Source organism: Scophthalmus maximus, chromosome 15, assembly GCF_022379125.1.
Source record: "Scophthalmus maximus strain ysfricsl-2021 chromosome 15, ASM2237912v1, whole genome shotgun sequence".
NCBI classification, from domain to species: Eukaryota; Metazoa; Chordata; class Actinopteri; order Pleuronectiformes; family Scophthalmidae; genus Scophthalmus; species Scophthalmus maximus.
In genome coordinates, this window is record NC_061529.1 from 11,242,220 (window position 1) to 11,263,455 (window position 21,236).

The 21,236-nt window shown below is 43.1% G+C and overlaps 3 protein-coding genes across 9 annotated transcripts in view; 1 reads left to right on the forward strand and 2 right to left on the reverse strand.

Moving 5' to 3' along the window:
- Nucleotides 1–5,908: 5,908 nt before the first annotated feature.
- Nucleotides 5,909–16,881, reverse strand: slc38a6 (solute carrier family 38 member 6). The gene is made up of 16 exons (XM_035609723.2): nt 16,634–16,881; nt 14,653–14,783; nt 14,471–14,544; nt 14,046–14,098; nt 13,877–13,916; nt 11,776–11,854; nt 9,785–9,870; nt 9,644–9,702; nt 9,491–9,556; nt 9,000–9,056; nt 8,428–8,507; nt 8,210–8,310; nt 7,971–8,095; nt 7,526–7,670; nt 7,084–7,178; nt 5,909–6,916 (listed from the first exon to the last, which is right to left on the reverse strand). The coding sequence occupies exons 1-16, from the start codon at nt 16,724–16,726 to the stop codon at nt 6,833–6,835; spliced, it is 1,368 nt and encodes a 455-aa protein (XP_035465616.2). The 5' UTR covers nt 16,727–16,881; the 3' UTR covers nt 5,909–6,832.
- Nucleotides 16,882–16,906: 25 nt separating this feature from the next.
- On the forward strand, nt 16,907–20,031 carry trmt5 (tRNA methyltransferase 5). Of its 2 annotated transcripts, none has more exons than XM_035609722.2 (5): nt 16,907–17,060; nt 17,187–17,785; nt 18,312–18,436; nt 18,594–19,233; nt 19,715–20,031. In XM_035609722.2, exons 2-5 carry the CDS (start codon nt 17,317–17,319, stop codon nt 19,774–19,776), a joined length of 1,296 nt encoding a protein of 431 aa, XP_035465615.2. In that variant the 5' UTR covers nt 16,907–17,060; nt 17,187–17,316; the 3' UTR covers nt 19,777–20,031. The 2 variants fall into 2 exon arrangements, with proteins under 2 accessions (XP_035465615.2, XP_035465614.2); XM_035609721.2 differs by having other exon boundaries at nt 16,942–17,046.
- Nucleotide 20,032: 1 nt separating this feature from the next.
- Nucleotides 20,033–21,236, reverse strand: part of mnat1 (MNAT1 component of CDK activating kinase) — a 58,542-nt gene continuing 57,338 nt past the window's right edge. For all 6 annotated transcript variants that reach the window (XM_047337551.1, XM_047337550.1, XM_047337552.1 and 3 more), the window contains one exon: nt 20,033–20,334. In XM_047337551.1, coding sequence (XP_047193507.1) covers nt 20,214–20,334 — 121 coding nt within the window. In that variant the 3' untranslated portion in view covers nt 20,033–20,213. The remainder of the gene's footprint in view (nt 20,335–21,236) is intronic.

Below are 21,236 nucleotides of genomic sequence, written 5' to 3' on the forward strand. Positions count from 1 at the left end.
CACTTTATTGGTGTTAGACTTGACCTCTCACCCCACTCTGCCAAATGTCAGCGCTCCACATCTCCCTGCTCCAGCTGGTATAAATAAAGAGCCCAGGTCCCAGATCCTACACATCCCTGGGATACAGACTGTCTTGTAAACAACCTCTCAGACGTGACCTTACTGAGCGGAAAGGGCCGGTGAAGCAGACAGACAGTGGTTTGCCCCAAAGTAGAGAGTGTGAGCACACTTCTCAGCTCTCAGTGGCAAAGGCTTGAAACTTTCTGACAGAGCTGGTGGGTTAAGGTACAACGTTCTGCACCGGAAATTCATGCTGCAGATCCCATTGAATGACAGGAGTTAAGATGCTGGTATATACTCACTCCAGCTGCCTTGGGGTCAAGGCGTTTTTTAATGGTATTTCTGTGTGTGGACAGTGAGAAAAAAAAAATCACAAAAAATCAAAAGTGACATTTAGGTGATTGTTTTCCTCTTTCAGTAAAGCTCCTTCCGCATGAAGTTAAGACACTGTGCTGTCCAGCAGAGGGCAGAACAAGACTAATTTTCCTCTCCTCGCCCTCTAGCCCTTTCTTCCTCTCTGTTTTGCCTCTCTGTTAGGGTGACTTTAAAAGTCTTTATATTTTACTTTCTCTCTCTCTCGTTTCACCCCGGAGCCAGAGCTGACATCTTTACGATCAAGGATGATTTGTTTTGTTCCTTTGTTCTACTGGAGCCCCCCCCCACTCCCATTTCTCCTTGTCTATCAACTATATGGCTCTTTTCCCTGCATCCCTCTCTCCTCACGCCCGTCTAACTTTCTTTCTGTCCTAGCCAAATCTTGAGTTATGCACCCATGGGGAAACTTGACATTACGGTAGACTCCATAACAGACACCTCACTGAGAGTACAGACTTGAGGGGTACTTGTGTTTAGTGTACACAAACAGACATGCGCATGCTTTGGATACTCACACGGGTCATGAATACATTCAATGCTTCTGACGTATATCTTCTCAAAATGCCAACATTTTATTGCACACAAGCACAAGCCCAGCTACCAAAAGCCTCCCATATTTCAGAGTGGACTGATTCTCTGTATACGACTTAATTTCAGCCACCTGTAGAGTTTTCCAAGTTCACTTCACAGTCTATACTCCAATTTATGTCCGTGTAACCCAGGACAGCTTAATCCTCTGGCTCCCTGCCCAGGTACACCCTATAGCTGCAGCTAATGAACCATAGCATCGGTGCCAAACAGGCCAGTGGGGAATAAGGAGAGTAGGGCCCAGATACGGCAAAACCGTTACAGACTCCTTTGACCCTGGTGAGAGAAGTCCTACAGGGTCGATATACCTCCCCACCACACCTCCTGCACCACCACAATTTCAGTTACATCCCTCAGCCACTAGGCCCAAACACCAGAACTAACCCCCCAACCACAACACCCCAAACTCTCCTAAGGTAAGGCCACATACATGCTATACTGGGCATGATTCGTAGTAGACCCTCCCAATACACACACGCACACGCACACACACGCACACACACACACACACACACACACACACACACACACACACACACACACACACACACACACACACACACACACACACACACACACACACACACACACACACACACACACACACACACACACACACACACACACACACACACACACACACACACACACACACACACACACACAGGGCTGTACTGTGTAGAAGGCCTGGCACTCCATAAATCACACCTGTAAAAGCTGATGTGGCACTAAACTTGCTTTATTCACAAGTGGTGTTTACTGCCAGTGCTCTGCCACAGGAAAACACAACTTAGGACGGCAGAAATTATACCAAGATGTAGTGGTGAGGCCAAATGACTTTGTATCAAGTTTTGCTTGTTGTGATATATATTTTTCAAGGGTTGACCATTTTATATATTTTTATTTAACATCAACAGTATATGATGTTTGTGTACAATAAAGACAAATGAAAGGCTGAAGCACAACTCTGCCCTGCCACAGCCCCTGGTAACAAAACAAAACAGAACAATACACAGCTCACATAAAAAATTTAAGTAATATGAGGAGAGAATGTGTCTAAAGAGAAAAAAACCTGAAACTCCTAAGTAATGATAGAAATACAATTCAAAATTACTCTATAACAGTCACCTGTCAGGCATGAGTCTATGAGAGGTGTCCATGTTGAATGCATCGTCTTTACAGACCTCTTCAAGAGAGAAACTCAGTTGTTCCATTTTTACATTGCGCAGAACCTCCTTGATTAGTGTGTCATTTTACATTCAATCAGCGCATGTCAGGTACTAACAGATGATGCATGGTCGAGGTCAAGGATGTTGCACGCTGGTCGTCATCTACACTGAGCCCCACATCCTGCTCCAATGCAGTTTTTCCATATTGCCTTTATTAGGAACAGGGAACATTGATATTACAAGCTCAGTGTCTTAGATCCCAAAGCCATCATTACTGTATGATATTCTTTTTATCAGCTGATTAGATAAAAACAGCCTGGCAATGCTGGTGAGTTTGGTGAATGTGTTTTATTTTGTAAGGCAGAGGAGGAAAGAAGGGGAGAGAGGGCCAGACAAAAGTAAAAGGTGGTGTTGTGAAAACTGGAGGAATGTAACAGTGAGAGTGGTCTGAGCAGTGTTGGACAGTGGAGCAGAGCTTGCAGGGGGGTGGTGGTGGTGGTGGTGGAGGGGATTCTATCACAGACCCTCCAGGGTAATTGGCTCCAGATGTGAGGCAGCATGGCCCCTGCGCCAGCAAGGCGTCAGGGCCGCATTAAGAGCTCAGCCGAGGGCTGATGGGATCGCAGAGAGACAAGCTCACCCCCACTCGCCACCTCAAAAAACACTGAACCCCATGTTGCGCTGCTGACCACTGGGCCTCTATCTATACCCTTCCTCCCTCGCTACCCCTGCTCATCATCTGACAAAATAACTACGCTCTCCAATACTTCTTAAACATCACAGAGGCTGTCTTGTTTATTTACAGAAGGCGTATTTCACTCTTGACCTTGATTTCTGCCCTGACAATTCAAATCTCTGTCATTTTCTCTCCATGGTTTATGATCTCTCAGAGACTGTGGCAACAGCGATCTTGAAGTCAAGTCTATTTTTCTTTTTGTTGTGTTACCGCTATTGTGTTGAACCAGATTGTGGAATTCTTACCCTGAAGGCTCTTTCAAGAGTCCCTATTCAAGGGAATGCAAACTGTGGTTATCTTACATTTGGAATGGAGGTAAGGAGAGGGACTTCACTTGTCTAGAGACACAATGGCTAAAAAGCAGAAGTAGGTGACAATGTCAAGTCTCATGATGTTAAAAATAAAGACAAGTGAAGATAAGCACAGCTTATTGAGATGTTGTTTTCTAAGATAACTTTCCTTTCTTCCTGTTGCAAACATGCCCTGTTAGCTGAAATTTCTTAATTGGAAGTTTGTAGGCTACTTATTTGTGGGACCCTTCTGAACAATTTTGAGTGCAAAAAGATTAAATTCTACTGTGACCAGAGCATCTGCTGCCTGAAAAAGAGTCCTCAAGGCAAGAGCAAGGAATGCTCTTACTGTGACACAAGAGCATGTTTACTGATAGAGCATGGAAATCGATTAAAAACAGAAAAGCGGCACGCAGTGATGTCGGGCGGAGGGAAAGGAGAGACTGGAAGGAAAGAGGAATTTGGAGAGCACTCCATCAGTGATGACACTTGTGTATTGATGGCATTTGCTGAGTTGCAGTGCACCACCATGACTAACAAAACCACTCATCATGCCAGCCGACATTAAAATTCAAATGTGCAGAGACCCTTGGAGAACCAATGACCGTTCAACAAGGTGATGCGGGTGAACAGAAAGCAGATGTGCCCGTTCTCAGCCCTGCTCTGATGTCCACTACCCGTGAGGTGCCTGTTGCTCTGATGTTGTTTTTGAAATACAAACAGGAAGTGGAATACTGCACTGACTCCGCTGTCTGCCGACCACACCACACCACAAAGTGAAACTGAACAATTTAGACTGTTGGGCACAAAGACTGCTCATGTTTAGGGCCCAGAATTTGGTGCTACAGCCCTGACCACTACCACTTGGAGGGCAAATAAGCGTACACATTAAACATCTATCCATCGGACTTTTAGCTATTTCCACTGTTTCTTCACCGCCTAGCGAACTTCTTATGAATTACATTCATTAGTTTTAGTTTGCTGTATCAAACAGCTATCAATTTGCCAACTACTTTTTCCACTGACCACTTCATTTGTAGCAATTTCAGCGGTTTATCTATTAGCCTACTTTTGGCTTATTTCAACAATTTATCCATTGCTTGTAGGTAACATAAATATTTCATCTCTTCAATTATCGGCCCACTTTTAACTAAGAATTTCAACAATTTATCCATTTCTTTTGATTAATCACCTTTTTTTGTTTTTTGCTTAATTAGATTAGTTTAATTTAGTCCCACAGTACCCCACAAGGAGCCTGGTTGTGAATCACTGATCTAATCCTTATGTCAAAAGGTCAAGGTATGGACATTTGTATCAGACCCAGCTGTTCCTCAAAAATCCTGATTTCCAACAACAGAAAATGATTTTCAAAGAACACAGCCAACACCTCTTAAAACAATACAAGAGCAGAGGCTGCCAACGGGGGTTTAATTTCAGCCCACCATCATTCCTCCGCCTCTTTCCATCCTTTAACCCTGGGAGATGGTGTTGTCATACTGCTGGACATGGGCCCAGGGTGTGAGTGAGTTTAACTAAACAAAAACACTCCACCCCGGGCAGAGGACTCATGCCTCAGTTAGACCTCCATAAAAACAGCCCTGGTCTGTGTTAACATGCATGTTTCCAACACATGATAAAACTGGAGCATCTGGTTATCTCTTCCTAGTTAGGCTTTCTATAAACCAAAAGAGGAATGTCAATGAAATGAGGAATATGTGTGCTGCTGTGAGCACAATCTGACACTAGGTGGTAAACTTGTGCTACATTGAAATTAGCTGAGGAGAAACCAGGTATCAGAGTTTCTTATCTATCTAGCCAAGTGTTTTGACAGTTATTGTGACAGACAGCTGATTGGTTGCTGGAAGTGCTTAACATCTACAAATTATACTTACTTACTTATATAATACAATGCATTGTTTAAATAACTGTTCAAAAAGGTCAAATTTCACAAAAGAAAATATATATGATATATGATATATACTTATTAACTTGTGTATCAGAGGTTTGTTGATTGTTCCCACCCCATTAATCATCTCAGGGTCCTTCAGGGGTTGGGTCTGGAGGGTTCCCACTGAACTACCAAACAATGTAAAGAAGTTAAAGCTAGTCACACTTACACAATAGAAGCATGCTTCTTAACGACAGATGCATCAGTTTTACCAATTTAATAATATCTTATATATATATATGTGTGTGTGTGTTTTAAAATGTTGTACATTTTGCATATAATACTTCTGTACTTTTACTTTGAATGGAGGGCATGTAGTTGAGTATTTTTTACATTGATATATTGAAGTAAAGTAAAGGGTACTTAAACTCACCGGCCGCTAAACTCACATTTAAACCCATGGTGTTGATGGTGGTTGTGGTGCTTGTTGTGCCTTCTTCAGAGCAGGAGATGGAGGCCGGGGATATTTCCTGAACTGGGGAACCTCCTTTAAGGGGCGTGAAGAGTGGGCAGCCTCTACTTTCTGGCAGGGTGGTGGGCCAGTCTGCCTAATTCCTTAGATTAAAAGCAGCAGTTGGGTGGACATGGGCTCCAGAGGCAGCATGAAGACAATCTAAACAGCATCATGATTGGAAACGTACTGAGCATGTGGTTTTCATTAGCTACAGGCTGAACCCACATCACAACACTGAGGAGTGGGTCTCAGTGTCAATACTGCATCTGTCAATCAAACACACAGCCATTAATATGACAAGATAGACCAAAGAGCTGTCCACAACACTGATAAAGACATTTTTTAGTGGTTAAATGAAGCAGCTGACAATCTCCCTTTTATTAAATGCCAGTAATATGAAGAATTACAATATTTTACATTACTACCACCACCACCACCACGTGGAATACATTGGAGTTAACTGCTCCATACAAAAACAAATTCATTAAAGCATACAAAGTAGCAGCAGAATCATATCAACCTGAGGTTTTTACTGTAAGTGGAGTGTCAAATCGACACATGGATTAAAAGACAAAAAGATTCAAATACAAATGCAAAAACAATAAAGTGATTAAAATCAAAACAACTTTTACACTGATCAGAAATCAGGGAATGTAAATTAGTCACTTTGATATACTAAAAATGTGAATGTGTCAAGAACAACATTTTTAAGAGAGCAATAAAATTGACACAGACTTGGTCAGAAACATTTTTCACGTTTGATTGTATAGATAAGGTGCATGATCATCCACACAGAACAAAACAATGGCTATAAGAAGATTACAATAAAAAATTTTTAAAAGACAATGGGCAAATTGCTTGACACGTTCTTGGATTTTTCTGACACAGTAATCTTTTGTTTTAGGTAGATTAAAAATACAAAGTTTTAACCAGAAGTGGGTATTAATGTCAACATTTAGAAAAGACCTGAAAAATTTGTGAGTACAACAGGAAAATTCTATGTTTTTGTTTTGGCTCATACATACTACGTTTGGTCAGTGTTTTTGATATATAAATACAGAAAAAAACACTGGAGAACAACTCTACTAGAAATAATCTGCCTGAGGTGATGCTGATCAGTACGAATCAGTAAGAATAGGTCCAGTACTCAGATTCTTTGGCACGTTAGGGTTAGGGTTTGCTCTAGTGCTTGATTTGGAAGGAGAGAGGGGGTTAAGAGCTCTGTGCCCATGTGATAACGATGACCGAAAAGCTGGTGATTCCCATAATGAAGCCAAAGACCATCAACAGTATAGCCTGGAAACATAAAGAGCACAAACAAAACAGCTGGCATCATCTCTTAAACGGGAAAAATACAAAATTAACAAAAAATGTAAGCAATGTGGTCAGTGAGTAAACTGGCCCACAGTGTTTGTTAGCTTGATCTTAACAGTAATTAAAACATATACTGAGTGTGTTTTTACCCCAATGGAGTCAAAGGAACTGAGGGGTTGTCTGCTGATCTTAAGGTAGAAGATTCCAGGGAAAATAAACAACAGAGAGCTAGATGTTGTCGATCCTGGAGAAGAAAAAGAAAAAAAACTTTGAATTGCACAGACAACTTGCTCTGTGTCTGATGATAGCGGCTTCACAAACTGTTTCAGCAGGACTGCACTTTTAATTATGTATGAGCAGATACTGGGATTTTAGCCCTCCACGATCAATAATTGTAGAATACTGACATCTTTGCTGAGATCATGGCTGCTTTTATAGTCTGCAGGAGTTGGAAACAGATTATAATATTCAAAAAGTCACAGTTACTCTGTGTATAAAAAAAACTAAAGATTACTTGTATGATTTATTAAGAACATAATATCTAACAAAACAAACCAGTCTATTTACATAATTTTCTTAAACATCACATACCTATTACTCCAAACACATTTCTGATATCAGGGACAAAGATGGCCAGCATCAGCACCACACCCAGGATGGACATAGTGGCAATGATGTGGATCAGCCATGAGAAAGGACGTCCTCCACAGAGCAGCAAGATCAACGCCTTACGGGCCTGGAGGATACACAATAATAAAGCTCATTCAAACCAAATAATTCACCTAAAGACATATTTTACATCATTACTCCTGTGTTTTATTATATTATATTAACAGTCATTATTTGTTTATACATCAAAGGCTTAAATTATGGGTGCCCCACTGGGCAAAAGGGTTAGTATTTTCTTTTCCAAGATGCATAACATATACATAAATACATAAATAAAATTTTTTAAGGTTTGTTTAAAAAGGGGAAAAACGATTAAAATAGTTTTTGCATGTCTAAAATTAATATTATAAAGCCAGTGTGTACTCACGGGGAAATGAATAAGTGGTACAGTCAGCAACACAGAGAGGAGGATGGCCAGCCGAACCGTCATCACCATAATGTCGCGCGGCATGTACGCATCATAGCCAATCAACAACTCAGACTTCACATTTGCTATGACAAGGAGATGGGAGAAGAGTGAGAAGTGAACAGATACAACAGCGTTTTAAAAAGTAGCAACAGTGGTAAGTGTCTTTCACTCAGCGATGTGTGTCCCCGCAGGCTTACCGAAGAAGGTGAGGTAGCCAAACAGTGCAGAAACGAGGTAAACCATGAAGCTGAGGCTAATACTGACATTAGTAACATTCTGCATCCTGGCCTTAGTAGGTCTGAAAGACATAATTAGATATCCATTACACATAATAATTATCATACATCGGACAATAAATGCAGCAGGGTTCAAATTTAAGTGGACGTAAAGGTAAAGCTAAGAGTGAAGTGCTGACCGGTCCAGTTCACAGTAGATCGGCAGGATAGCTGTGTGGCACAGGAAGGAGAAGGCCATGGTGGGGATTGCGTAGGCGCTCTGCAATACACAGTCGTAACAAATGATCATCTAGCTCTGTTAAGACAGGGAGTGAGGGGGCATGTGGGTCGAGGTAAAGTTTGCGTAGTAGTGATTACCATCTGGGTTGCATTGTGTTAGCTTTCCTGAAAAGAATTGACTCACATGAATGTAAATATGCATATCTTGTTTGTATCCATATCTATTTCCCTAATGGATCTTGTGTCTAAACAGCATCAAGTCGTGTTTGAAGAACTGGAACCGACATGTGCTTTGTGTAATTCTGCATGCCACATGTATATTTGGCCTTTATTTGTAACATACTGTACATGTGAGGGGCAGCTGCATCGTATGTTTGAGTTCCTTACATACAGTATGAAGCCCATCCTTCATAGGTTAGGAGTGTGACTTGTCACAGGAGTCAAGAAAAGAGCTTCTTTCAACAGCCTGTCACTGCCATCTTTCAGGTTCTGCATGTGCGGTGCAAAGAAAACACTAGTTTTATGTACGTACCTCGCTGGAGAAGACAAAGAGTTTGGGCGTACACTCTGAGTCAGTGGAATTCGATACCTGGAGAAACAAAGAGAGAAGAGGGAACATGTTATTTCTGAAAGGAGACGACTTCTGCAGTGCTGATGCAAATGGGAGAAACATGCAGCTAAATTCCACTGTCTGGCTTTGGGGCTAAAAGGAAAACAATTAACCGATGCAAGGTCTGACGTTTAGTAAGGCCTGCATAATTCTTGTGGGTCAGAGTTCACTTCCAGGCACAGGCGAGGTCACCTGCACTTCCTTCCCCTCAGGACCGGCATCAGTCACCATACACAGTGCTCTACATGCTTCTCTGGTCCTCATCAGCCAGAGCTGACCCAATCAGTAAACTCAATCCTTCAGGTTTTCGTCCTAATCCTGTGGCCGTGACCGTCTGCTCCAGACTACCTACCTCAGACCTGTGTTTGTGTGCACGTGGACCAGCAGACAAGGAAATGGGGGATTGTTGTTACCTGAAAGGCTCCTGAAGTCACATTGAGAGGCAGTGGGCAGGGGATGGACCATTTCTTGACCATTACCTGAAGACAAGGCAGCATGATAGGTTGATAGCAGAAGGGTTGACATACATAAAAACATGGTTTTGGAAGGGGAATATTAAAACTCACCACTACTGCAAAGTACAGCATGAAGAAGAAAGCGATGCTACTGGTGTATCCCAGGAAGCCTGTAACAGTCAGAGACATATTAGGTAAGAAACAATGGTTTGAATAAGTCAGCATCAAAAGATGCTATTTATATTAACTTACCAATTTTTGGCAATATTGACAAGGGTAGAACAATACAGAGTGTGAATAGGATCAGAAGCAACCTGCCATCATCGTACCAGGCATTTCTGGAAAAAAAAGAGAGGTCACAAACTATTAAAGGCCTTTGTTGGATCAAGCAAAGTTTCTCACCACAGTCTCCCTGCCTCTGAAATGTCAGGGGATGGCAGAGATGAATCCTCTGTTCCTTAAATTTTACTGGCTCTGGAAATTTGTCTCCATTTCGTGCTCAAATAAAGAGCGACAGATTCATCATGTGGTATGAATTAAGGGCTTTAGCTCTCGCAAACCATAACAATTATGTAATTCACATGCAAACGTCGCGTTGCTCCGTCAGATGAGACCACATTTCACTTGCCGGGTTTTTGGAGAAGGGGAATAATATTTTCCTTTGCTGAGGGATAGCCTTGACGGTTTATTCAGGATTGGGGAGCAAGAGGAGGAGGGGCAGTGCTCGAGGTGACACATGTGGAAGGCATGCTGGCTCCGTTGGGGCTGGGGTCGGATGGGAAGGGTGCTGCCTGGTGCTGCTGTATGTTGGACCGCAGCGTGGGGTCATGGGGGACTGGCTCCACCACTTTTTATGGGGCTCCCACAGTCAGCAGCACCTGCTCCAACCACATCAACACCCACTGACCCCTGTTTGGCAGTTTCACAGCTGTGGCGTTTCCATAGGCGCTGATGGATTTGTCTCTGCGTCTACACCGTTTCTGCCCTGTAACTGGATGTTGGCGAGACCTCTGCTCTGACCTCCACTCTCTCTTGTCCAATCATTTCTACACTAACCTAAGTTTAGCTGTTAGAAGCACTGGACTGCAGCTTTTCGAACCCCCTTCTCCACTTTAACATACTGTTATGCAGACACAGGGACGTAAATTTAAAAAAAAATAAAATAAAAAAAATAATCTCAACCACCACTAGGATCCATTTTCCGGAGGCTCAGGGCTTACTGCAAAGGCGCAGGATACAGAGAAGACCCATGAAATGAGGAACATTTTACGGTATAACAAGATGCAGGATAGCTCTCAGTTAAGTTTGGAGTATGACTTCCAACGAGTCAATCTCCAGATAGTCTTCAAGATCAGCATAAAATCTGGATGAATGCAACAAAAACCCAAACCCGCAGCTCGACAAGACCGGAGGAACTTTAACAGGATACACACTCTATTAGAGCAGATGAGAACAACTGTGTTTTCACTCTGCCGTGTTTCGACAAATGAGCCTGAAAAAAAGGAAACGCATTTTAACATAAAGCAACTCGTTTATTTTCGACTTTGATGGAACTGAGTGTTTGTCCGTTCACATCCCAAATCCACTCATTAACAGAAATGTTTTGTTTCCCTCAGCAGTGAGCTGTAATTAGAATGGCAAAACTGATATCCCCTTGTATCAGTCTGATTCCGGGGAACATGTGCGAGAGATTTGGGGGTGAAAGGAGAGCGCAAATACAAAGCAGCTGTGTGTGGAGGATTCTGATGTTGACGGATTGGGCTGAGCACAGCTACAACTCTTGCTTCAACCAGTGTGGCCAATAATAAAGTGATAGAAGTTACATTCTTGGCCGAGGAGGGCTCATCCATGTAGGCCAATGAAAGACACACAGGCTTCTGCTGACGGATGATGAATGGCCCTCGATCATTAAAACATTTCCTCTGGGCGCGTTTCATGCGCTATATAACACAGAGCAAGTTCCCCTCCAATTGCTTACAGAAAAAGTATTAGTAGTGTGCTGTGGTTTGGTGAACCTGCATTATTCATATGTTTTTGCCACTTGACAAACTCCAGTTTTGTGGTGCAGAAGTGTCAAATTTGGACATTTGAAAGCCAGAGTGTATAATCTACAACATCATGGGAACAGGACTGACTCAGTTGTCATCTTAATTCAGCTAAATTAAAAATAATTATTTGGTTCTTCCCGCAGATGTGACAGATTTTGAACCTTGGTGATGGAGCTGACAGAGCTGTACACCTACCCTGTGTTGTCTGGGTTCTGGAAGCTGCTTATGGTTGTAGGAAGCTCTGACTTCAAGATGAACAAATAGGATGACATGGCTGAGGGGAGGGAAGGAAGAGGGGTTCAGAAAATGTGTTTTTCAAATCAAATAAACTAAACAGAGCACACAATCTTACCAAAACCAGTAAATAATAAACACAGCAGCCGACTGTAAGATGCCACAAGTAATTCTAAATTGCTGCGTGTGGGCGGTGTGTGCGTTTTACAGCACAAGGAAATGGAAGGCGCGGGGGGGGGGGGGGGGGGGGGGGGCTCTGAGTTAATGCAGATGGGTGGGGCAGGCAGCTCAAAGGGATCATCAGCAAAGCCCTCGGTACAGAGGAACACACATTATGCAGATCTTCCAGTTGCTGGAGACCAGGAGTAGCAGCCAGGATGGAGAAGTGCAAGTGGGGAGGAATGCTAACAATAATGATCTCTGACGCTAATCCAGGTTTTTCTCCCCCTTCTCCACCTCCCTAGGAAACAGGATATTATCTGAAAGACTCGAGCATACTTCCCTGAACACTCAGGCAGCCAGTGTGGGAAGGGATCGGGGTCACACTTCTTGAGGGGCATATCAGCTAAAAGAACTCGAGAGGGAAAAGGGTAGAGAGGAGGTGGGGACTGCACTGGGAGAGGGGAACATGTTTGGCCCAAAACGGGGATTCAGCTGCAGTGAGTGGTCAGTCATGAAGGGAGATAATTTTAGGGGATTTAAATTTGTGAAGCCAGGCATAGCCAGAGTTAGCTGGGACTTTCTTGCCCCCGGGGCAGGTCTTGCACTCGCCATTTAATAAGCCTAGACCATAATCCCTCAGATCCTGTATTTGTTTATAAAAGAAAATTCCTTCAATAACCCGCCAGCCCACACAGACACAAGGACACTCGCTCTGAGAATTACTAAGGCCATTTCTAAGCACTAAAATCTGTCAATAAGGGGATATTATGAGGCAGCGGCTGCTTTAGTGATTCAGCCAAAATGTTTCACTGCAAAAGTTCATTCAACAATTTAACTGAACCATAAAAATCAAACTCTCTTCAACCACACAAATGGATCACACAACAGGCATGACGCAACGGTTTAGTTTCATGCAGTTGGTTACTGTAAGCACAACAACACTTTAATGGGAATTCCTGGAGGAATAATACTTACATCTCTAAACAAGGAAAAAGGCCCTTGAGTGAAGAAAAGGGATCATATTGGCCAAGTGGTAAGAAAACATATTCTAATAATAAGCGCGTATGTAAAATTCAAGGAAAATTGCTGTCAACCCCGTGTGTGTGGTCAGCGGATCGTGAGCGAGTGTATTCAGCAGAGGACAGAGCCACTTTCGTTTCATTTAGAGTGAGGGGAGTGGTAGGTCTGTGAGAGCAGCTCTGAGCTGGTCAGTAATTAAGGTCAATTGGCCCATCAGCCTTTGGCAGTGCAGATGAATGTTTACCCAGAGTGAGACTAATTGCACTCTTATAAAAGGGGCCCGGGGTGTAGACAGATGCACGCTGGAGTGCTGGCTCTCGCAATCTTACACATACTGCCCCATGCTGGGAAAACCACAAACATACCAGAGGCCACGGCAATAATCCACTCAGTCGTGCCACTAATGACTACGGAGGAGCTACCACCTCAGCTCTCGGCTGTCTTGGAAGAGCAGTGGTTGCGGCTGAGGGACGGATAGGGATGGCAGTAGAGGGAAGCGGGGGGGGGGGGGGGTAAATGGAGGAGTCCCATTAGGTTACTCAACACTCAAGAGAGTGGGGAGTGGGTTTACCATCAGTGATCAATTAGACACAAAGTCAGGTTTCAGGCCCAGGGGAGGGGGCTGCGAGGGCAGCGGTGACAGAGTCAAAGGTTATCAGGGAATCCGGATAATAGCCTTACAGGGAGGGGGGAAGTTAAACTCAGCACAGGGCAATCGGATCTCCAGCAGGAGTCGCTATCTGCCTCCACAATAAACTGACAAGGAGTCTGGCCCTCAGCACTCAGCACCACTCTGCTAACATAAAAACCACAAAATCAGTTTATCCAAAGTGTCAGAAAAAATGTGTGTAACTGTACAGGGAAATTGAGACGGACTTACCACCGATATTTTGGATGAGAATGGCAACTCCAACCAGATACTAAAAAAAAGAATTTTGAAAATGTTGGTGTGAATATATTTCTTAGTCATGTTGAAAGGTACATGTTTTTGAATTCCTTTTTCTTTTTTGACAGGCTAAGTGAACACTCATCCAAAAGTCAACACTTACTTTTCCTGGTTTTCGCAAGGCTCTCCCTCCAAGATCTTCATATGAATTGATGCCTATGAGAATCCAAAGCAATGAATTCAACTACTCAAAGATTAAAAACAAAAACAAATAACCTGAATCTGATGGTCCAAATTGTCAACATCCCCTTGTAATCTCTTTTTATCTCCTCTCTTGGCTCCTTTGACCCATTATTTTAACGTTATCTGCTTCAAATGCAATCAGATGATGCACAGAAAGACAACAAACACAGAGAAAAACTGCTCCTTAAACTGCCAACAAGGAAGGTAGCTTCCTTACACACTGATTTAATCATGAGTGAAGCAGGAGAGGGGGCAGGCCAGGGTGTAGCTGTAAAGAACTCCAGGATAAAGTCATTGGGATGTGCTCATCTAAAGTTAGACTGGGATCATTTATTAGTTTCTCACCTGTTTGGTCACATAGTTTCAGAAGGAGATGGACAGAGAACGCCGCCAGGCTAGACACTAGCACCAACAGAATACTGGAGAGGAAGATAGAGATCAGTGTGTATTTGAATTTTACAGTATTTTTTTAGCTGTCAGATATTTAAACAGTACTGTGGTAGAAGGTGTAATGAGAGCAGCTTCACCAGAATCCAACTATGCCAGTGCTAGCCATAGCGTAAGCTAGACCCAGTATGCCACTGCCCATGATGGCATTCATCAGGTTAAACACAGATGAGGTGAAGGAAGCTCCTTTGGCCCTGGTCTGCACTGATCCCTGCATACATACAAAAAAACAGATGGTTACACAGCGAAATAACCAGACAGGTAAAGAGGTAAAACGGTGAGTGGGAAGACAAAAGGAAAGAAGGAAGAAGGGAACCTGATTATTTTTGTAAGAGCTTGAGGAGAATTGCACCTGACAAAACTAAGAACAACTGGCCGGCGCTGATGATGGATGTCATTAAACAACGCCGCAGTGGCATGTAGGATCAGGGAATGGAAATGGGAATGGATGGGGTGGGATTTGAGTGGCTCGCAGTGGGACAGCTGCCTGAGCTCAGGATAAGGGGAGCTGCCCAAACTGCTTGACCTCTTTAATAGGGGATATCCTGGAGAGAACGAGTGGCAACTCTGGTGTCAGTGTCACAACAAGCTCAGATTGACCTGTGGGCTGCTGAATCTGATTCCCCCTGCGTTACAGTACAGAAAGACAGGAGGTAAACTATGACACCAGATGGATTAAAATATATACATGAAAAATAAAAAATGCTGCTAATTAAACTGATTTCACACTTCTAAATACCAAGAGTGTGACTAGCAAAACAATATGTAAATAGAGCAAGAAATCAAAGCATTAATATAGATTATTGTTCCTATTCCTACTCAGGGCCACAGTGGGGTGAGGCATTTCCCAGCATGCACCAGTCCAGCAGAGTACTGAAAGGGTGAAACAACAAGGCTAGCAATAGTAATCACTGCTTGTCTCACACGGTTTGGTTTCAGATCAGTGATGGGATTCATCATGTGCTATTATATGTGGTTTAATCAAGTACAATGTGTCAGCTAATAAGTACAAAGACGTTTCTACTGAGCCCACTTCTTTATCTTGAGTGTGTTTCTCTGTCATGAAAGGAGTAAATTAATCACTTCATAATGAATATTGAAAAATCTCATCATGAGTTGGGGTATTAGACACCCACAAACATTATGTCAGATCACTCATTAATACATCATGGAGGCACCTTTCTCTGAACCTACACTTCTTAACCTGATCTATCTAACTTGCCCCTCTGTTCAACTTCAGAGAGACGGAAGAGGAAGTTCCATTATCCTCCACAGATGGATGGATAATGGAGCAACTGATAATACGCACTGACAACACTTTATAAACACACTCAAGGCTAATTTAAATTCAAATAAGCCTTTCTGAATCTCAAACAAAACTCGTGGGAGCTGAACAGAATCAATGACTAGAATAGGTTTAATGGACCAACTCCAAAAAAAGAGAAAATGACATAATTAATATACATTAAATACATCTATTGATCGGGCCATAGATCACCAATAATAGGGTCACCACTGAAGATACCAAGGTTTTGTCCTCCACAGAAATTTTAACAACCATAGGAGGAGTTTCTATGACCCATAGTGAGCTGGTTATGGTTCTGTTCAGATGGTTCTGTCAATATCTTTAACTGTGTAGTATATGGACTTTGGGAAGCTTCCGACAGCCAATGATTTTAACGTGCTACTAAAAATTGCAATTAGTATTGGTTTTATGGGCATTTTTTGTTAAAATCAAATGATTCACATCTTTGAAACTATGTCTTACAGGATATACTGTAGCCTATATAGAGAATGGCAGGAGAGTCTTCCTTTTAAATAACAAATAAGTTTAATTTCGATTTGCATAAGACATAAATACAAATCCAGATATATTCTCAGAGGAAAAAAATAATAATTGAACTGCCAGGGAGTAATGGCAGTTTTATTTTGGACTTTCCTCTAAAGTGCTGACAGAAAACAGAAATCAAACTGGAAAGCAACTGTTTCAACTTCATGGCTAAAGTTCATATACTCAGATTGATTTACGATACAAGTGACGTCGTTGGTTTTAATACTTACATTTGATAATAATGGAGCAGTTTCGTTGTCTCCAATGTCCCCGGCGGCGCATTCATGGTATAAATCTGTGTTTGTGTTTCCAATAATACTCATTTTCAGCTGCGGCGAACTCGACAAACCGAACAAACTACACGGAACAGAACCTCGCTGCTCGGTGTCACAGTTCAGCCGCGCTCCGCTGGACGTTAAGTCAGCTTTTAAGCCTGCTCTTTTTAACTCTTCACTTATCAGCTACTGACTGTTGTTGTTGACCACTCCGCGTCACGTGCCTCCCTTTTCCGTCGCTTTTTAACGTCAGAGACGAGACCGCCCAATCAGGCGTCAGCTCTCCGCCCGTTTGACCAATCACCGCTCAGCTCTCGTCCAACACCGATGACACAATCCAAGCGTGCCTGAGAACGGAGGATGTCAAGGTCTGAGCTCTCGAGTGAGAATTTTCTCGATAATATTCCCATACTTATCACTTTTAACGCTTTATGTTGCTGAGTTAGTGTTAAAGCTAGAGCTTGCTTTACAGTTCGGTGTGTTTTCACTTCTCTTTTTTCCATTTCAGGCTCCTCAGAAGAGTCTTAACATCTGCACACACTCACAGAAACTTTAAACCGGCTGCTCTCCACCGGAGCCTTTGGCCTGCAGCCTCACTCCCAGACTCAGACGGTCCTGCCTTTGCTGTGAAGCTCACAATGGAGCCTAAACTGTACCAGCCCCCTCCAGGGGTCCGAGGTATGACGTCTCTTGACAAAGAGGCCTTCACACAGACCATCACAGTCCCAGCTCTGCGGGTGCCCACTGGGGTCTTAAACAAAGTGATAAAGAGCTTGAGAAAGTCGACCATCCAGCGTCCAGGGATGACCAGGGTGTTGCACGATACAGAGGACAACGGTGAGTTTCGCTTGGTGCTTTTGGACCCTCACAGAGTTTCCTCGACGAGCTCCTTCTCCGAGGCTGAAGCTGAGGCCCTGAGGTCTTTCGACGTCGCCGAGGAGCTGCAGTCCCACGAGCTGCTACTGACCTATGACAACCTTAAGAGTGAAGAGGTGCTGGAGGCCGTGCTGCCTCTCGGGCAGGACGTGACCTCGGGGTTCAGCCGGGTGGGACACATTGCACACATGAACCTGAGGGACCACCAGCTCCCGTACAAGAACCTCATAGGTGAGAAGCAGATGCAAATATCTCAGCGTCTCTCACCTCTACTACAAACCTCTCTTTCTCCAAAAGATGTTCCCTCATTTTAATGGCTTTTCATATATAGCACATCGTTTTCATTCTGATCAAACCCCTCAGTGACTCCATGATCTGGCCCACCACTTATAAAAAATAAAATAAAAAATGAATACTATCATACGTTTCTATTTTTGGTAAGGATATGTGCCACTAAAGAACAGCATCAACTAAGATCATAATTCCCCAAGGCCCTTGTGCACATTCCTTCTCCAAAAGTTTGGATCGTCAGTTGATATATTTAGAACTGTTGCTGTATTTTAATGTTAATACAAATAAATACAGATATTTTAAATCTAAGATAGAATCAAGGATATTACGTTTGAGATCATCTTGATTGATCTTGATTCTTGATTCCTAAATCACACCCTAACTCAAAGACAACCACAGTTGATAAATGAATATCAGGTTTAGAGTTATACTAATTTCCACAACTTGTCTGCTGCTTCCTTCATAGGCCAAGTGATCATGGACAAAAACCCTGGTGTTACCTGTGTGGTCAATAAAACAAACATAATCAACTCGACTTACCGCAACTTCAAGATGGAGGTGCTTGCTGGTGAGGAGAACATGGTTGCCAAAGTAAGTTATGGAACAAATATGCAATAATGTCATGTTAATAATACTAACAAAGTATGTACATAGCATTGCCCAGTTCACATGTTTAAATATATTGAGGGCAGCCACAGAATTGTTGAGTAGCCCACTGATGCTCATCAGTCATTTATGTGTGTTGCAGGTGAAAGAAAACGGGGTGATGTACGAGTTTGACTTTTCTCGTGTGTACTGGAATTCCCGGCTGAGCACGGAGCACCAGCGCGTGGTGCAGCTCACCAAACGTGGTGACACCGTGTTTGATGTCTTCGCCGGTGTCGGACCCTTCGCCGTCCCAGCCGCACGCTCAGGCGCCAACGTGTGGGCCAACGACCTCAACCCCGAGTCCTATCGATGGCTGCAGCATAACTGCAAAATCAACAAGGTGGACGGCAAAGTGCGAACGTTTAACATGGACGGCAGAGCCTTCATCCAGGGACCTGTGAAGCAGGAGCTGCCTGCACTGCTGAAGGGAAAAGGCAGCATACATGTGGTGATGAACCTGCCTGCCTTGGCTCTGGAGTTTCTGGATGCATTCAGAGGCCTCCTGCACCATGAGCCTCCCTGTGATGAGAACCTACCCACAGTGTACTGCTACGGCTTCTCTAAAGAGGACAGCCCCGACACGGACGTGGTGAACAGGGCATCCCGCAGCCTCGGGTTCCCCCTGGAGAACAGATGCTCGGTGCATTTTGTGCGTAATGTAGCACCCAACAAAGATATGATGTGTGTGAGATTTACACTCCCTAAGGAGGTCCTCTTCAGCAGCAACGATGAACAGACAGGTGAGAGTTCATGTAGAATTCAGTAATAAAATGATAATGACTTTAGTATGAAAACCAAACATCAAATGTGAATATGAAAACTATGTATAGAAGATCAGAGCCCGTTGGTGAGGACGAAAGATCAGACAAAACAAGTCATTTGAATATTTAAATATTTGTTATGACAGTTGGTAGCCTTGAAACATGGTACATGTCACATCAGGACTTCAAATTTTTCCCCAGATCAGCATCACATATGGCAGACCTTTGAGTTTAGGTCTTTAGGATATGTTATTATTGTTTTGTTATGTGACAAACGTTTTTTCTACTAGAAAATAATCCTCAAATGCAGGACTAATGTAAACAGAGTTACTCTGTCAGCGTTGTTATATTGTATGTGCTGTGGGTATGTTTTTATCTACTACCACATAAGCCACACACTGTTTTCCAACTCAACTCAAATTTTGTTCAATTTTCTGATTTTTTTTTTGTGTATCCACAGAGCCTTCAGTGGAACCAGCCCCAAAGAGACAGAAGTGTATGGAAACTACAGATTCAATTTAAAACTTATCAACGAGTAAAACATTTTAGTTTGGAGCTAATTCTTTTTTGTTTTTTAAGAGAAAGTATGAGTTTAATCGTCGCATCTGTTACAGATGTTGATGGTTATTGTTATCTGAAATAATGTCAAGATGCCAGCTTTGGTTCAAAAACTTTACCCCTCTTTGTTTTTACCATTATGTCGTTATATTCAGGATTTGACACGTGACGTCCTGAGTCGTTGATTTTTAAATAAACCTGTAAAATGATGGGCAGACACTCAGTGTTCATTGTGATTTATTAAAATACAAAACTAACAAAATATAAAAAGTCAAATACACTTTTACCAAAAAATTAGTCGGGTTACTACCCACCACAACAGCTCTCCATGGGGTAGCAGGGCAGTATTTAGTATTAATAGTCCATAGTCACATTTCTATCCAGGAGCTTCTGTTAACACTTTATCCTTTTAGAGGGAACAGCCCACTGAAAGCATCCTGGATGGCTCGATGACACGCCAAAGCTGACGTGTATCCTCCAGCTGTGTCCTGAGGCATGGCAGCCCGCACGTGGTTCAGATACCTGAGAACACACAGAGAGCTGTGGTCAGTAACAGGACTGAGGCATTTTGTAAATAATGTGACTGACTGGCAGCCTGAGAGCTGGTTTCAAAGAAGTAGTTCCTGTGAGTGTAACTTGAGGGCAAGTTTATTCTTCATTAAATCCACACTTGAAGTTATTTTCTTTGGCTCTCCGGGACACTTTGGCCCTTTGATGAGATCAACGGAGACAGACGTACCGGTACCCCAACACTGGAACACCTTATGCCTAAAAGCCTCTCCAACATGGCTCTATTAAAGTATTATATGTGTCTTTTATTTTTTAAGTGCATACAGATGTGTCCTGCCAAAGCCCCTTTTCAGGTTCTTAAGCAAAGCCAAAAAGTCACTGTTTATTTTCTCATCGGCGCACAGACAGAAAAACAGTTCAGCTGTTAATTTAGTCTCCACATCTCATCCCCGCAGTGAAAGATGCATGTGTACCTGGGGAGTATGTGTTTGTTTGGGGGGACCTGTGTCTCCAACTACTTTAATCCTTCCTCTATTAAGTGCCATCAAAAAGTGGTGATGGGGGAGGCTCGACATTTTCTCTAGTGCTCTCTCGCAACATCCAACTACAAAGCTAAAAAAGCAAAGTCCCCCAACAACTGAGACAACATGTAGCTTTGCCCATCAATACCGCCTCCCCCCCTGCACTCCCCCTCCCACACTGCAGAAATCATAGTCCTGCATCAGAGAGGTCTAAAGCCCTCACACGAGTCTGGCTCCGTGGCCCTTGTTCCTGTGAGCCGGGGAAACTTCAAAGTGAAACCGGAATCAAGAGCACAGACAGTCCTCTGTGATTTCTGTGCTCATTCAAGCTGCTTTACAGAGTAACCCAACACCTGTCGGGAGGCTCGGCTGAGAGAGCTGAGGCGCGCGTGT

What these genes read in the sequence shown, in the direction of transcription:
- slc38a6 (XM_035609723.2), bottom strand. Translation starts at nt 16,726, where the DNA reads ATGAGTATTATTGGAAACACAAACACAGATTTATACCATGAATGCGCC. An exon ending in TGGCTACCTCACCTTCTTCG is followed by an intron (nt 8,096 to 8,209) that starts GTAAGCCTGCGG and finishes TCCTTGTCATAG; the next exon opens with CAAATGTGAAGTCTGAGTTG. An exon ending in GTTCCTTTGACTCCATTGGG is followed by an intron (nt 6,917 to 7,083) that starts GTAAAAACACAC and finishes TTATGTTTCCAG; the next exon opens with GCTATACTGTTGATGGTCTT.
- trmt5 (XM_035609721.2), top strand. An exon ending in CCCGTACAAGAACCTCATAG is followed by an intron (nt 17,786 to 18,311) that starts GTGAGAAGCAGA and finishes CTTCCTTCATAG; the next exon opens with GCCAAGTGATCATGGACAAA. An exon ending in CAGCAACGATGAACAGACAG is followed by an intron (nt 19,234 to 19,714) that starts GTGAGAGTTCAT and finishes GTGTATCCACAG; the next exon opens with AGCCTTCAGTGGAACCAGCC.